This window comes from Chenopodium quinoa, unplaced genomic scaffold (genome assembly GCF_001683475.1).
Source record: "Chenopodium quinoa cultivar QQ74 unplaced genomic scaffold, ASM168347v1, whole genome shotgun sequence".
Lineage (NCBI taxonomy): Eukaryota > Viridiplantae > Streptophyta > Magnoliopsida > Caryophyllales > Amaranthaceae > Chenopodium > Chenopodium quinoa.
The window spans coordinates 4,139,686-4,156,022 of NW_018743218.1; the positions used below are offsets into that span (position 1 = coordinate 4,139,686).

Below are 16,337 nucleotides of genomic sequence, written 5' to 3' on the forward strand. Positions count from 1 at the left end.
CAATTCTCATTCGACAACCAAAGGGCTTCAAATCTGAACAATTTGCTCGCTGGGTCCCGAGGTTCCTTATCTCCGAATTTCAGTAAGATCGGACAATAATCAGAATGACAGAGAGGAAGATGTATAACCTCCGAGTATAGAAACAGTGAACTCCACCCAACATTTGCAATATAGCGGTCAAGTCTTTCACGGACCAGAGTATCAATTGATGTACCTCTTCGCCAAGTATATATGCTGCCTTTAAAACCCAAATCCTGATATCCACAATCATCAATGGCGTTCCTAAAAGCATCAATTTGTCTCTCTCCACGAACAACTCCCCCTTCCTTTTCATGCATACCCAAAATTTCGTTTAAATCCCCAAACATCACCATAGGCAACGAGCTCGAACCACTAATACTTCTCATTAGATCCCAAGTAAGGTGTTTGTTTCCTGCTTCCGGCCACCCATAAATCCCCACCGCTCTCCACCTAGGCACATTCAAGTTATCACACACCTCAATAAGAATATGATGCATAGAATATGGTACCACACTAGCATTAATATCTTCCACCAAAAACCAAGACCCCCCGATCTCCCATCACAACTCAAGCACAAACCATTTGAATAACCACACCTATTTCACATTAATTCAAGTCTCTGAGCATCAATCTTTGTCTCCATTAAAAAGCCAAAATTCGGCCTATCCCTCCAACACCAATCTTGGAGGGCACGAACTCATAATGGGTTGCCAAGCCCATTGCAGTTCCAAGATAATGTTTTCATTGTTCATCACGGGGTTGGTTCAAACCAACCTCCGCGACTTTAATATCAGAGAGCACATCCTTGGTCAAAGGAACTATTTCTGTTTTTTCACATCATTTGAAACATCCCCCTCCATCACAGAACACCCCTCACCCCTATTCTTCCTCTTCTGGCCACACACATCATCACTCCCATTCAGCCCCACTACCCCACTTTTATTAGCAACAACATATTTCTCCTTTTTTCTCACCTTTCTACCAAACCCAACCCCCTTATCTGCCAATCCCAAATTAAAAGAAGCCACACTACCAAAATTATTCGCATCCACCATATCACACTCCATCTCCGAAGACTCAAAAAGACTCCTATTCGAAAAAGGCACAACCGAACTGTCATCCCCTGCATTCTTCACTATCCCTTGGGCCTCTTGCCCATTAGCATCCTTCCCACATACAACAGAAACCTGATCATCTACTCTACTTCTTACCACCACACTCCCCTCATACACTTCATCATTCGAGATCAATGGAATAACTGGTTCAGGTTTTGTTACAAAGACAAGCTTTTTCGACACACTAAGTTCCTTCACCTCCTCTGTATCGAGTTTTTTCCCTCTGCTTGGAGACGCTTTCAGCCATGTCCCCCACCCAAGCCCCTGATTTTGCAACCCCTCCGGCACATTAACACAGTCCTTTTCACTATGACCCATAATACCGCACGAAGAACGGCAGCCGTTCATACTTCAATTTAATTATGACAATACTCCCCTCTTTATTCTTTACATTCTGAAATCTTCTTAGGGGTTTACTCACATCAAGCATCACCTTCACCCTTCGGTTTTTCCCAATACCCAAAATATCTGGTTCAATTTCAATTATTTCTCCTAGTTTTGTCGAAATTGCTTTCACATGAGCGTCGGAACAGCAATTAAAAGGTAATTCCTCCAATCTGATCCAGAACGGAGAATGGGTAAGCTTTACATCCTTCGGTTGCTCATCCCCGTGAATTTCATTGAGGAGAAGAAGACTTTGTTCGAAACACCATGGTCTTCAGTTCAATACTTTCTCCTTATTGCGCCAATGGAAAAACTGGAAAACATACAAATTCGCCCCAATCGAACGGATTAACACCTTTCCTACCATACCCCAAGATTGGGAAATTGTTCGCCGAAAAGCTTCATTGTTAACCCCCCTATCAGTCAATAATTTCCCTACCAACGTAAGGGAAACCCTAGCCTCGTATTCAGCAGAATCAACTGTCCCAACATCCACAATTTCGCATTCCTCTTCTTCAATGTTAAGGTTTGAATATTTTTCGGCAAGTTCATCAGCCATGGTGGCTGGAGAAGAACCACCATCGTGGTGGTAGCGCAGTCCTTTCTCGCGAGGGAGATCGCCCTTTCTTTCGAGGGAGCTTGTTAATTGTTCCCACATTTCACGTGTAAAACATGTAATTATAAGCACTGTCAAAAACCGAACCGAACTGGTGAAACCAAACCGTTTCAACCGATCCGAATGAGAACCGAACCGATTAAAAACCGATTTTATGAAACCGAAAACCGACCCGAACCGCATGTTAGTAAAACCGAAACCGAACCGATCCGAGTAAACGTTAAACCGTTTAAGAACCGAACCAAATCTAAACCGAACTGAAAGGAAAACCGAACCGAAAATGAACCGAACCGTTTCTAACCCGAAACCGTTTAAACTGGCATAAAAACCGTTTACACCGAACCGTTAACAAACTGCAACCCGTTTGCACCAAACCGTTTATAAACCGAACTGATTATAAACTGAACCGCTTATAAACCGAACCGTTTATGAACAGAATCGCTTATAATTCGAACCGTTACAAACCACTTCCTATAAGGGGTTTTTTGAACGACTCGATAAAAAACCGTAATTTAGTAAACCTGAAATAAAACCGATCCAAATAATGTTAAATCGTAGAAGAACCGTACCCATTAACGAACCGAACCAGTGATAAACCGAACTAAAATAAAACTGAACCAAAAAAGAACCAAAGTGTTGTAACCGGACAAAAACCGTTAACAAACCGCAACCTGTACCGTTTACTACCCGAACCGTTTACAACCCGGACCGAATTTAAACCGGGATAAAAACCGTTTACACCGAACTGTTAACAAACCGCAACCCGTTTGCACCGGACCGTTTACTACCCGAACCGTTTACAACCCGAACCGAATTTAAACCGTTCAAGAATAAACCGAAACCGAATCGAACCGATAATTATTTAAACCGAACTGAAACCGACCCGTAAGACATTTGAACCGATTTCAAACCGACACGATTTTAAACCGAACCGATTTCAAACCGAAGCGAAACCGAACTGTCAAACCGTTTTGACAGTACTGAATTGTAATGAATTGTATATAGGGAGTATATTATAATTTTTTTTTAGTCAGGTTGGTCTTAATGTGAGGCATTAAATTGTTTTTTTTTTTTTTTCCCATCAAAGACATAATTTTTTTGTTAAAATATTGATAAGAGTATTATCAATGATCAAATTTGTGGATTGACATAGTAAACTCGACTTGTCGCAATAATTATTAGAGAGATAGATAGTAGGAATCATATAAAATAATACAATAACACGTAAGAATGGATAAGGCGTACGAGTTTCCAAATTGTCTTGTTTTAATTTTCTTAATATGGTTGAAAACTTAAATTTCTTAATGATCATGAAATCTTATGCTAAAATCTCAAAAACAATCCTTTGTAAGTAACTAAAAAGTTGATATTGGCGTATGTAAGTAGCCTTGAAAAAATAACATGATTCGAAATAATGTTCTCAATCCCGAACCAAAATTGACCTTTAGATATACGAATAGCTAAATTTAATCCATGTCATATCCCATAATAGTAAGAAAGCTAGTTACGCCCAAACTTAGTAACTCTAATTTGAATCTGATCCATCTCTAAAAATGGATCTAACCCGATATAGGATCAACTTAACCCATCTGATTGCTACCTCTAAATGTAAAAATTATGTTGAGAAGATATCGCAAGATATATGATAAGAATAGGATATATGTAATCAAATTAAAATCTTGAAATTATATAGAATGAAATCATTTTTATATTAATTTATGATTTGGTTCACACATATTATAATATCTTGATGATTGTATTCCATAAATGGTCAGCATATCATAATTACATTTATCATACTCACAACTTTACTCTACTATAAATACAAGGTTTTTTTTTTTTCCAAGATAATGTATCACAGTCTTCAATTTAAGGGTTTTTTCTACCAAATATTCCAGTGAGGTGAGTTGAGAGCAATGGATAATGGAGAAGAGAAAGAAGGATTAACCTTTAATCTAATTGTTACTAACACTTAAACTCATAAATTTATCCTATTTGTTACTAACACTTAAACTCATAAATTTATCCTATTTTCTTTGAAATTTAATTATGTAAGTTTTATAAATATATTAACGCATCATGATTTGGAAAGTTATAGAAGATGAGAAATTGATACAGTATTAAAAAACACATCAATGCAACTCTTGGTAAATAAAATTAGATTACATACAGTTTGGATTTTTTTTAATAGATATAGATTGGAATATTACAGATCCAAAATTGAATTAAATTAGAATATTAATAGTATATTTAAAATTATAATAAGTGAAATATTGACATTTAATTAATAATAAAATACCTATTGAATTATGATTTGGAAGGCTAAAGAAAATAAAACATTTAATATATTAATGCAACCGTTCTATTAGCCCAAAAAGTGATTGAGTTCTATCGTAAAAAATATTTTTACTTAATAATTTCTTCTTTCATTTGATCTATTCTTTCTTACAGGTTCCTCAATTGAGGCTTGTTGGCATCAATATTTCCATCAGTGATAAGCAAGTGTAACAACTTAACTATAGGCATGCCTCCTTTCACAGCAAGGCTAGCTCTAGTCCAAATTTTTTATCCTTTAGCACTAGGTTCGCGACAGTTCTTCCTTCCGACGGTCATCCAAAGCATGAATCATTCCATTCTTGTGAGGTTTACATACTTTCGAGATCTTGTTCCAAAATCAACAAATTCTCAAGTCATTTGAGAGTGTTGCTTTCTTTATTTTTGCTAACGTCACAAGGTTACGATCATGATCATGTTTTCCAGACCAATACTAGTCTTTCGTAAGAGGTCCAAAATCGGTAAATCTCTGTTACTCACTGTGAGAAACGTTTTTGTTTCTCACAGTGGCAGTTTCGTAAATAAAATGTACCGCCGTGACTAAAGTGGTACAATTTTATCATCCATTTCGTAAATAAAATGTACTACCGTGACTAAAGTGGTACATTTTATATACGAAATTACCACTGTGAGATCACAGTAAGTAATGGGGGCGCCCTCGTCCAAAATGCAAGGATCACTGTGAATAATACTTTTAACCACCTTGGCTTGTATAATGTTCTGTCACACCCAGTTATCGACGAGGCCACCCTCTCCAGTATAAAGCTGAGGCAGGAATCTTGCCTTAATTTTATCTCCAACCGTGTCTAGCCATGGTGATGCTGAGAAGGAAATAATTTGGAGCACATGTCGAGTTCATATTCCATGAAACTATGCTCTAAAGTCTAAAACCAACTACATCGAATTACATGCTTAAACATCATTAACAAAAAAAGTTACATCAATTCAAGTGATTGCAGATAAATAAGCCCTAGTTGGCAATAAACACTCACATTCAGATATGACCTACTTGTTCTTTCTTTTAAACATCCATCTATTATCAAACTACATCCTAAACTTCCAAAAAAGATTTTCTTTGCACCTATGCTCACAACTCAAGGAACTTTAAAATACATTTCACCTCTAATAGCAAGAACATTAGATTGATGCAAAGGTCCTCTACCACCAGTACTTAATAACTCTTGGAAACTTCTAAGTCGGCAACATTAGAATTAAGGCCGTTTTAATTCTAGAGCTCGGAGGTTTGTTACCATTAAGCAAGTATAGAAGGTGAAACTACATACTTATACTACTCCATAAGATTAAGAGGTTAAGATGTGTTAAGATATATTAAGTAAACTATAATCAAAAGGTTAATATGTATCAAAATATATACTAGAGACATATATAATTATAACCTAATGTACTTCGTATGTTATTTTATTATTATAGTTTGATTCTTCTACTAGCATTCTCTTAAAAACAAATAACTAATCATTTTAAAAACCAATCGTTATAGCCCTTTGTGAGCTCATGGAAAAAAAATGTGTGAGGGTTTATACTGTTCTAAGTTTGGCTGTCGAAAATGCAAATGTTGGTCTATTAGTATTCTTCTACAGGAATGAACTCTCGATTTTGAGAAGCATGAACATGCTAATTTATCATCATAGTTACTTTAGTATTGAATATGTAGTTTCATAAACTTCAAGATTTAGAAAGTAGTAACAAGAAAAATTGTGTTTTTGTTTGTTATAATCCTATCTAACAGTCTGCCTTTATTTTTATTTCTTTTTCTTTCTAACAGTATTAAATGCTAGATTTTAGTTTTAACAAATGATGTTTCCGTGTTTGAATGTTGTATCAATGTTCATTAAGTAGAAATTCCATTGTTTTTTTCTCATACAAACTATATTTATTATCCTATTTAATTTTCAAAATTATGAAATCTTTCTTGCTTTTTTCGTATATGTTACTGTACTGCAGTCTAAAGCAAGAGCGATTAGGGTACCATCAATATCGCCCGCCAGCTAAACTAGTATGAAACAGATTACACATCCTTTCAAGCAGTCCTTGTAATCCCAATATAGATGATGAAATCGTAATAATCTAAAAAAGGCCAGAAGCAAGATCTTGATATATCATGTGTTCGTATTTTTGAATTAGTTTCAACTCTTTATATATATATATGTTGCTAAACTTTCAATGTGACCTTGGTGTGTGACTAACTTGGTATGCATAGACCGTTTAATTTGTTTTGTTATTTATCTAGATGTTTTGGATGATCTTGTAGTCTTTAGTTTTCTAGGTTGAATTGTTGAGTTTTACAACCAAGTACTTAGATGATATCTGTGAAATATCAATTTTTTTGGGTGGCAATTGACTATTTATGCAATGAAGTATTTTCTTATAACTATTCTTTACTTCATTATCATTATTGTATAATATATAGCAGCTACTGTATTTTTACCTAAGGATGCATAGCGAATAGATCAACTTATGGATTAAATGGTACATGTTTCGGGGTTTTTTGGAATCCCTGGGGACACAGGTTTTGAATATAGCCGGACAGCCGCAAACACCTTCAAAACAACGAATATTCCATTTAACTGAATATTCGCCTCCGACAATCAAGTTAGTGATAGGAAAACGAGAGTTTTTAGAAAGAGAAAGTAGAGAGAAGTTAGAGCAACTATTATGCAATAAATGAGATGATTAGCGGTTTCACGGGAATTATGCCCCTTAATGTGTTTATTAACTTATTTACCCTGATTATTAGGGGTGTCAATTCGGGTAAACAGTTCGGATTTGGGTTGGGTTTATCAGTTTTGGGTTATAGTGGGTAGGTTTTTAACGGATTGAAATGATTAGCGGATCGGTTTGGGTCGGTTGTGAAAATCATCGGGTCAGTTCGGTTTGGTTTTTTTTATTGCGGTTTCTATTCGGGTCGGGTCCTAGTTGGTTCGGGTCATAATCAGTTTAGGTTGAACCGGGTCGGTTTGAAAATGGGTTTAGCCAGTTTAAAGTGGATTTTGGTTCAAAATAGTTCGCGTCCTAATCGGGTCGGGTTGTAATCGGTACGGGTTATAATTAGTTTGGGTTAAATTGGGTCGATTTGAAAATGGGTTTCTGTACAAAACACAGATCGGGTGTAATCAAGGATCCGGTCATTATCGGTTCAGGTCATAATCGGTTTATATTGAACTTGGTCGGTTTGAAAACAGGTTTACCCAATTTGAAGCAGGTTTCGGTCCAAATCATATTGGGTTAAAATCGAGTCAGATCATTATCGAGTCGAGTTAGTCAGATAATGGGTAGGAACGGGTCATGTTATAATCAAGTTAAGTCATAAATAAGTTGGGTTTATCAAATAGTGGGTTGAAACGGATTAGATCATAAACATATTGGGTTACGGGTTGTAAACGACTCAGTCATAACAGGTTACTAGTCGTAAACGCTTTGGTCTCAACGGGTTATGAGTCGTAAACAATTCGGTCTCAACAGGTTACGGGTTGGAAACAGTTCGGTCATAACGAGTTACGGGTTATAAATGGTTCGGTCACAACAGGTTACGGGTTGGACCGGTCCGGTTTATCGATATTTTGTCGGTTTAAACGGTTTTCGGTTTAAAATGGGTTGGGTTACTATCGGATTCAGACGTAATCGATTCATGTTCTTTTCAGATTCAAGTTGTAACAGTTTGGCTTGATAACGGGTTGGGTTAATAACAATTCGCACAATCTCGGTTCAGTTCAGTTTTGGGTTAGAAAAAATTGGGTCGGGTCGATTTTCGGTTTCCAAAAAATGAGTTTTAAACAGTTCAATTCCTTTTCGGATCGGTTCGAAACTGTCAGGTTTAACGGTTCGGGTCAGAAACTGACAGCTCTACTCATTATTGTTAAATGTCGTTTAATTTTTTTTTAACTCTTAAAAATAGTGTGAAAACATTTATACACTTAAATATGTGCTTATGTAATTTTCATTATTATTGCTAGCAAATAACTAAAGTTGTGACGGACTTTGTCAATCAGGGGGTTATATATGTCATTTTACTTATTTATTTGGGGATAATTTAGTAATTTCATCTCCTTCTTCCCCCATTCTCCCTTGTTTCATTATTGCGATCCACCTTCTTCCTCACCCGACCTAAACTATAGACCATTGCCACTACCACCTATGGTGGAAAAAATTGCTATTGCGAAGGAGATCATTTCTCTAAGCGGTTGATATGGATGGCACAACTTGACTCTCTTTGTTGCTAGGATATTGTTTTGTTTTGCCGCGAAGCAGTGTTGAGCGCTTGAGGCCATTGTTGTCGAGGAAAGAAGAAGAAAAGGGAAACGATGGAAAAGAAGAAGAGGACAACGGGAAGTCGGGAAGACGAAGAGATCGTCAATGGGAAGGGTTTCGCGTGGGTGAGGTGGCTGTGATGGTGGGTTGTAGTTAGGTTTTAAAAAAAGATAAATAAATAAATAAATTGCAAAAAGCAGACTGGGTCAGCCTCCAAAAAAAGCTCCTAGGTATGGCTAGCTATGGTGCGCGCATCGTGCGAGTTAGCCTCCCTAGTGAAATTATAAATTTTGATGAAGATTTTAATAATGGGATAACTTCGTATAGAATTTAGAAGAAAATTCATCTACCATTAATGAGCATAATAAACACGGGAAGACAAATATATGGATGATACAAGGTATAACCGATTGTACAATGCATAAGCAGCAAAACAATATGAAAGAAGAGATAACACACCCGCCCAAACTTAATGCCTAAGCTTATGTGGGAAACCGTTTTCTTCCATCAAACTTTAGACAAACAATATTTACCCAAAAAAAACAAAGATTTTAGACAAACAATTTTGTCTGTGCTCGAACCACATGGAATCATTTTACCTTAAATAATTGGGTGAATTTTGGAGCTGTTAGTGTTACTTTGGCAATACAATCTAATATTTTAGATCTGTGTTTTGTCTTTCTGATTCCTGATACAAATCCCCATCGGCGCGACACTTGCACCAATAACTACAAATGTGTTCTTCTACACAATTAAAAATTGCATTGTACTGTTTTTCATTCTTCAAAATCTGGAATGATCAGTCAGAAAATTGCAAGTTAAGATTTAGATAATTATCAGAAACTACAACAAATATTAATTTTACCAGTTTACCACTAAGAAGCAAAGATTTTAACTTTTTAAGAACAATGTAGCGAAACACTTAATTTTATTTCATCGAAATGGTAAGATATAGTGTCATGAAGAAACCAATATACAACACGGAAGGTTAGAAGCCCTATGATTTACACAACAGGGTATTATTGAGTGAATTTTCTATGAAAAACAGTAAATTCCAAATGGAACAACAATTTCAATTTACATCACTTCGTGTAGTATAAATTGAAGAAGAATCAAGAAAAGTGGAAAAGACATGTAAGAAGGCAAATAAAAAAATGTACATGAGGCTCAGGATACATATACAGTTGTAATCGCGCTATACTTGACCAAAAGCTTCCGTGTGATTTTCTTCCCATTCAGGTATCATTCTGTATTGCTGTATCAGATTTTACCAGCTACTATAGTATTAACCCTTCCTTTACAATCTGCTCCAGCGAATTGGCTATCGCTGACATTGTAGGCCGATCACTTGAATTTTCTCGGACTGCAGACTCTGCTATATCAGCTAGCTTTAGCAATGGTTCAACATTTCTTGGAAGAGCCACATACCTATCGATAAGAGCAGCCGCCTTCCCCCTCCTTATGAGAGGAACTGCCCACTCAACAATGTTCGGAGGAGAGTAGTCCACATCATATGCTTTCCTTCCACTAAGAATCTCTAGCAGAACAACTCCAAAGTTGAAGACATCGTTTTTCATATCTTCACCGAGATCCTTTTCATTAAAATTTAAACATCCAAAATCAGAAATCCGGGCTCCCCAATCTGTATCTAACAGAATATTGGATGTCTTGACATCGCGATGAACTACTGGAGGATTAGCTTCCATGTGAAGGTACTCGAGTCCCTTTGCAGCTTGCATAGCAATCCTCAACCGGAAAGTCCAACTGAGAGGGGAGAGACCGTTATGTAGATGATCATGCAACGTTCCATGGGTCATGTATTCGTAAACAAGCAGCCTCTCCCCCATTTCCGTACAATAACCCAACAAGTTTACAATGTTGCAATGTCTCAGTTTGCAAAGGATCTCCAACTCATTTTCAAATTCTCGGATATTTGTGTGAATTATAGTAGCTGCATTCGCTCTTTTAACTGCTACTTGTCGCCCATCTGGGAGTAACGCTTTGTACACAAAACCGTAGCTTCCTCTTCCCAACTCATTGAATTCCTTGAACCCATTAGTAGCATCTTTGAGCTCTGAGAGCCGGAAAATCTGTGCTTCTTCGGGACAATGTGCAATTGGTATCGGAGGATTAGGATCACCATTAGCATCACACTCCGGATCCTTTTTACCAATACATGATCTAAATTGCTTTGTAGGTCCATCTTTTGCTTTGAAGAAGTACAAATATGGGAAAAGACACCAACCAATCAATATTAATAGAAAACCGGCAATAGAAGGTCCCAAAATGAGGACAATCTTTTGCATTTGACGTTGATGCCTCTTCTTCAACTCGACTTCTGCAAGCCCACATACGCCCCAACACGAACTATTTTGGCATAGAGAACAAGCAGTACATTCTCTATCTGCATTATCCGTGCACGGACTAGACAGAAAATATCCAGACGAGCAATTAGTTCCACAAGAAGAACATATATGCAAATCTTTTCGTATACATACATTAGTCAACTCTGGCTCATTTAAAGCACTCGCATTGAACGCAAACTCTCCTACATCACAAGACCTCGGACTACATAATCCAGGACTACAAAGCTGCAAAGGCGGATTATACTCCGGAGGTGCAGTGCTCTCATTTATAAACCAACAATCTAACACCAAATCTTCTTCTCTTATACCACAAGCTGCAATATCCGATGTAGCAATCGCGAAGAAACCCGAACGCTTTGGTATTGATGAAGCGTTGAATCCTCCCCAACAATCAACCCCATGAGTATCCGCTCGAATCCCACAAAAATGACGAGAACCACCCGTCAATGCGACGAATCGAACCCCAGATGGGGGATCAGAGTTTGAATCATCTTTTCCCCAACACTTGACTTCTCCTGAAGGTTTTACAATCCCACATACACTACTTCTACTTGAAGATAATCCCAGAAAATTTTCAGAAATCTTGGAAACTCGTATATTGGTTGAACTTGGTCCCCAACAAAAAAGCTCCTCATCATCTTTAACAACACCACAACTAAAACCATCCCCAGAAACAATCTTAACAAACAAAAGACTATCAATACTCTGATCATAAAACAGAGTACTCTGTTTCGATGTTAAGGTGCTTGAATTTGATCCATGTACAACTTCCCAACAATCAACGGAACCAGAATTACTAGTACCCGAGTAGTAATTCCCCTTAATTGCACAAACATGATTCTTCCCAGCAGCAATGAAAGAATAATTATTGTATCTATAAAAAGGCGGTACAAGATCATTACCTGTACCATAAGAATCCCAGCAGTATGCCTGCGAGGTGTTTGCTAAAATGCCGCACATAAACCCCTCGCCGCCGGAGAGAGCAGCCATAGGAGGGATAGTGGTGAAATTCTCTGATGTCATTTCCGGCGACATACCCCAGCAAATTACGGCTTGTTTACCGCTGGCATCAATGGCGCAGAAGAATGAGTCGTCGCGGCCGAAGGCGGCCGAGATGGGACCCATGGATCCGAACCCATAAGCAGTGATTGAAATGGAGGAGAAGAATAGGAGAATTGAGGAGAGAGAAAGCATAGCTTTGTGGGATTTTGGGTGTATGTGTTGTAGTGGGGTTGGGATGGGAAAAGGGGTTGAACATGGAGTGAGGGGAGGAGAGAGAAAGAGAGTGAGACAGAGTGAGATTTATCAGGATATGCTGCTTTTTATTATTTTTATTTCACATAATTTGTTAATTCATAAATAATGTGCAGAAGAAATTGGAGACTTGAGTAATGAAGGAATCAGGGAATTTGATAGCGAAGCAATAACGTGGGGATCCGCCATTTTTACGGCCTTCTGCTGACGACGACCGTTGAGAAACTGCAAGTATGACAGCTCTGATAATCATACGACTGTGAGTTTGTCAGTAGACAGTAGTACTAGTAGTAGTTTACCTGCTGATATTAATTTTTTTTTTTTTTTTTGAAACCGCTGGTGTTAATTGCTAATCCTCATAATAAGGTTAATTTTTCTGGGTTAGTTACTTTGAGAGGGTAGTTAATTTGCTGGGTAGTTGGGATGATAACCTCATTGCTTACAAAAGTTACTTTTTGAATAGATTATTGTACAAATTATAAGTTACACTCATAGATATAATTAGCATTGTAAATTATTTTTGAAATTATATTTTGAGTTAAATAAAAATAAATTAAGTTTAATAAGTATCAAAAAAAAAAAAAAATGTGTAGAATCTAACAGCTTAAAACTCATAATATATGTGTGTAGTACTTCCTCTAGCTTTTTTTAGTTAATACATTTTGAATTTTGATACTATTTACATAGTCTACTTTGACTAGTTTTTGTGAGGTTTTATTAGTATTGTCTTAAAACATATTTTCATAATATTAATTTATATATATATATATATTAGTTATTGATAATTAGTAATATTGATCATTATAATAGTGCATTGACAAACGTGAAAAAGAAAATGTGTCAACTTAAAAAAAAAATAGAAAAATTATTGTATAAGTACTCCATAGGCGCATGTATATATTTGTTGATTACAATCCATTTAGGCTCTATTATTTTCACCTTATTTTCGTCGAAATGAAATTATTTTTACTAAATTGATATTATTTTTGTTGAATTTATATGAGGAAGTCTCAGTTTATCTCCTTGATAAACAAAGTGGCAAAATTGTAAATAAATCAACAATTTTGTCTAGTTGGTATTACATTTTGGTAAATAAATCAAAAATTGTGGGTCCCATATATGAAAAAATATCATTGTTGATTTATTTACATTTTTGCCATTTTGTCTAGTCATCATGCCATTTTGGTAAATAAATAAAAAGCCGTGGAAACTATATATGACAAAAGGTTGTTGATTTATTTATATTTTTGCAATTTGATAAACATATTTTGTTTATCAAGGAGGATAAACTTGTATTTTCTCAATTTATATTATTTTTACTGAATTTATATTACTTTTACTAACTCTCTATTACATTTATTCTTTAAAATTACTGATATTTACTGATTAAAAATTATTTTACAAAACTAAAATTAATTTTATGAAACTAAACTCTACTAAACTAAATTATTAATATTGAAGTGAAATTTTTTTATTAAATATTATTATTTTAAGATGAAGAGAACAAAGCCTTAGTTGATGAAATAAATCATTTTACTTTAGTTTGACTCAAGGATGATATATATACATTAAATACTATTTGTATTGCATTTCTTATCTATCGTTTTTACAACAATATAAGGACACACTCACTCTTTAAAAAATTTGATTCACAACCTAAGACTTTTGAGTGCTTGGAAGTATAGTATACAACTCCTTTGGTCCCTATTTTTTCCCCCTATTTGCATTGACTTCTCGAGGTTTTCAAGATGCATTTTAAAACATACATATATCTCCATTTTTACACTTGACCATAAAATTTATTAAAACTTAAAATTATTGTATTCCCACTATATTTAATTTACATCTGCATCACATTGACTGACACATTTGTTGAGACACAATTTTGACCATTAATATTTATAATATCCTATAAGTAAAATTGTAAAAAAAAAAAAAAAAATTAAAAAAAAATTAAATTATGAAGATATAAAATTTTCACCTTATTTTTGCTGAACTGAAATTATTTTTATTAAAATTAAATTATTATTACTGATTTGAAATTAATTTTACTGAACTGAAATTATTTAAACTAAACTTAAATTATTTTTATTGATTCTCTACCATATTTCATTTCAACGTTCCCGATTTTAACTGAACTAAAATTATTTTTATTGAACTAATATTATATTTATTGAACTAAAATTATTTATACTAAATAATTTTTTTTTTGTAAGGTGAAAGGAACATGGCCTAACTAATCCAATGATATATTATTACATTATTATGTGCAATTTTGGGATATTATTTGTGAGATATAAAAATTTCAAAAGTTGCACATAATAATTAAAGGCTGTAGTAATAACACTTATTCAATTTATAATAGTAAAAGAAATTAAGTCAAAGAGAGTACGTGAATAGTGCATAAGTTAAAGTGATTCGAATATCAAAAAATGAGTGGAGTAGTAAACATACAATGAGACGAATCAAATAATATTATACCAAATGACTATATAATCTCTTACTATAAATTATTGAGAAATCATGGTCAAATTATTAAAATTTGACCCAATTATTGACGATGGGACAAAATAAAAGGTAAGTAGGGAATATGAATAGCTAACAAATCAATCATAAGCTTTTTATTTTATAAATTTAATTACTTAGTTATGATTTTTGTATGAGTAGTAAATTAAGTTCACATAAGTTAATTAAATCCTTTAAAAAAATTAGAACAAATAAATTAAATAAAATTAAAATGATCTATGCAGTTTCCTCAAAAAAAAAAAAAAATAATAATAATAAAATTAATAAAAAAAAATCAATGCAATAATATTACGTGAAACTTTTTTTTTTTTTTTCACATGAATTTCATAAAATTATACTCTATAACTATGTGGTTTCAAAACAAAAAAAAACTCTGTAACTACGTAGTAGTATTCATACAATCACTTAGGGCATCACATGGGCCTAGAAACTATTCCGTGTATTAATAATCAAATACTCCATTTGATTTCCTTAAACTTTGATTATGGGCAGCTAGCTTGGGAAGAGAATTTCAATTCGTCATTCATCATTCTTAAAAGGTTAAACTTTCTGAGCAGTTGAGAAGATATCCTCATCAATGACAATCATTAAGATTATTATGATGATATCTTCATCAATATTAAATACAGAATATTATTGGAACAGAATCAGTTGATAATTAGATATCATGATTTTGCCTAAAACACATACAGCCGAACGCAGTACTAAGCCAAAAGTAAAAAAGCAACTTGACATGGGCGTGCACCTGATATCGTCTCTGGTTTTTGTGTCAATTATGAGGTTTTGTAAATTACATAATTAATAATCAAGTTAGCTACTTTATTTAGTGGATTGTTATATCATTGTACTATGTAGATTACTAGCTAAGTAGATAGGCATTAAAGTTGGCAGCGTAGTTGGCTTGTCAGCGCGCAGGGTGTGCTTAAAAATGGACTAAGAAAAAGTCGTGCCTTGCAGATCAAAAAACTCATGCACCGGCTGGACGGGCCATATGGCCACATCTCATGCCGTGCTAGCATGCCACTTAGTAGTTTTATATCTAAGGTGAATTGGTGAAAAGTGGAAGCTACCTTATCGTGCTAGTGCCAAAGTTTGAAAATGATGTCCATACACGATCCACTAGCTTAGTGTGTCTCTTGTGTGTATTGAGTTTTTGGCATTTGTGTCAAATTAGATAGTTTTCTTGTGTCATGCATGGTTGATGCTCATGTCAACCTGATCCATGTCCAACATACACTATTTATAGGGATCGCTAATTCACTATCCTAATTTACATTTTGCCCCTGTCCTTTACACCTCCACCACCCATTATTATTTGGACCAATTGATGACTACGTTGGGGGAATGATGCACAATGATGCACACGCTAAGAGCATGGTACGACACTACATGTTGTAGAAAACAATATTGGTGCTACCATTTCATTTATTTGTGGAATCATGTGAATAATTACAA

General features: G+C 35.0%; 1 protein-coding gene across 1 annotated transcript; it reads right to left on the bottom strand.

Moving 5' to 3' along the window:
• Positions 1-9,722: 9,722 nt before the first annotated feature.
• On the bottom strand, positions 9,723-13,049 carry LOC110734762 (serine/threonine-protein kinase-like protein CCR1). The gene has a single exon (XM_021914910.1). It carries the CDS (start codon positions 12,294-12,296, stop codon positions 10,014-10,016), a length of 2,283 nt encoding a protein of 760 aa, XP_021770602.1. The 5' UTR covers positions 12,297-13,049; the 3' UTR covers positions 9,723-10,013.
• Positions 13,050-16,337: the final 3,288 nt, after the last annotated feature.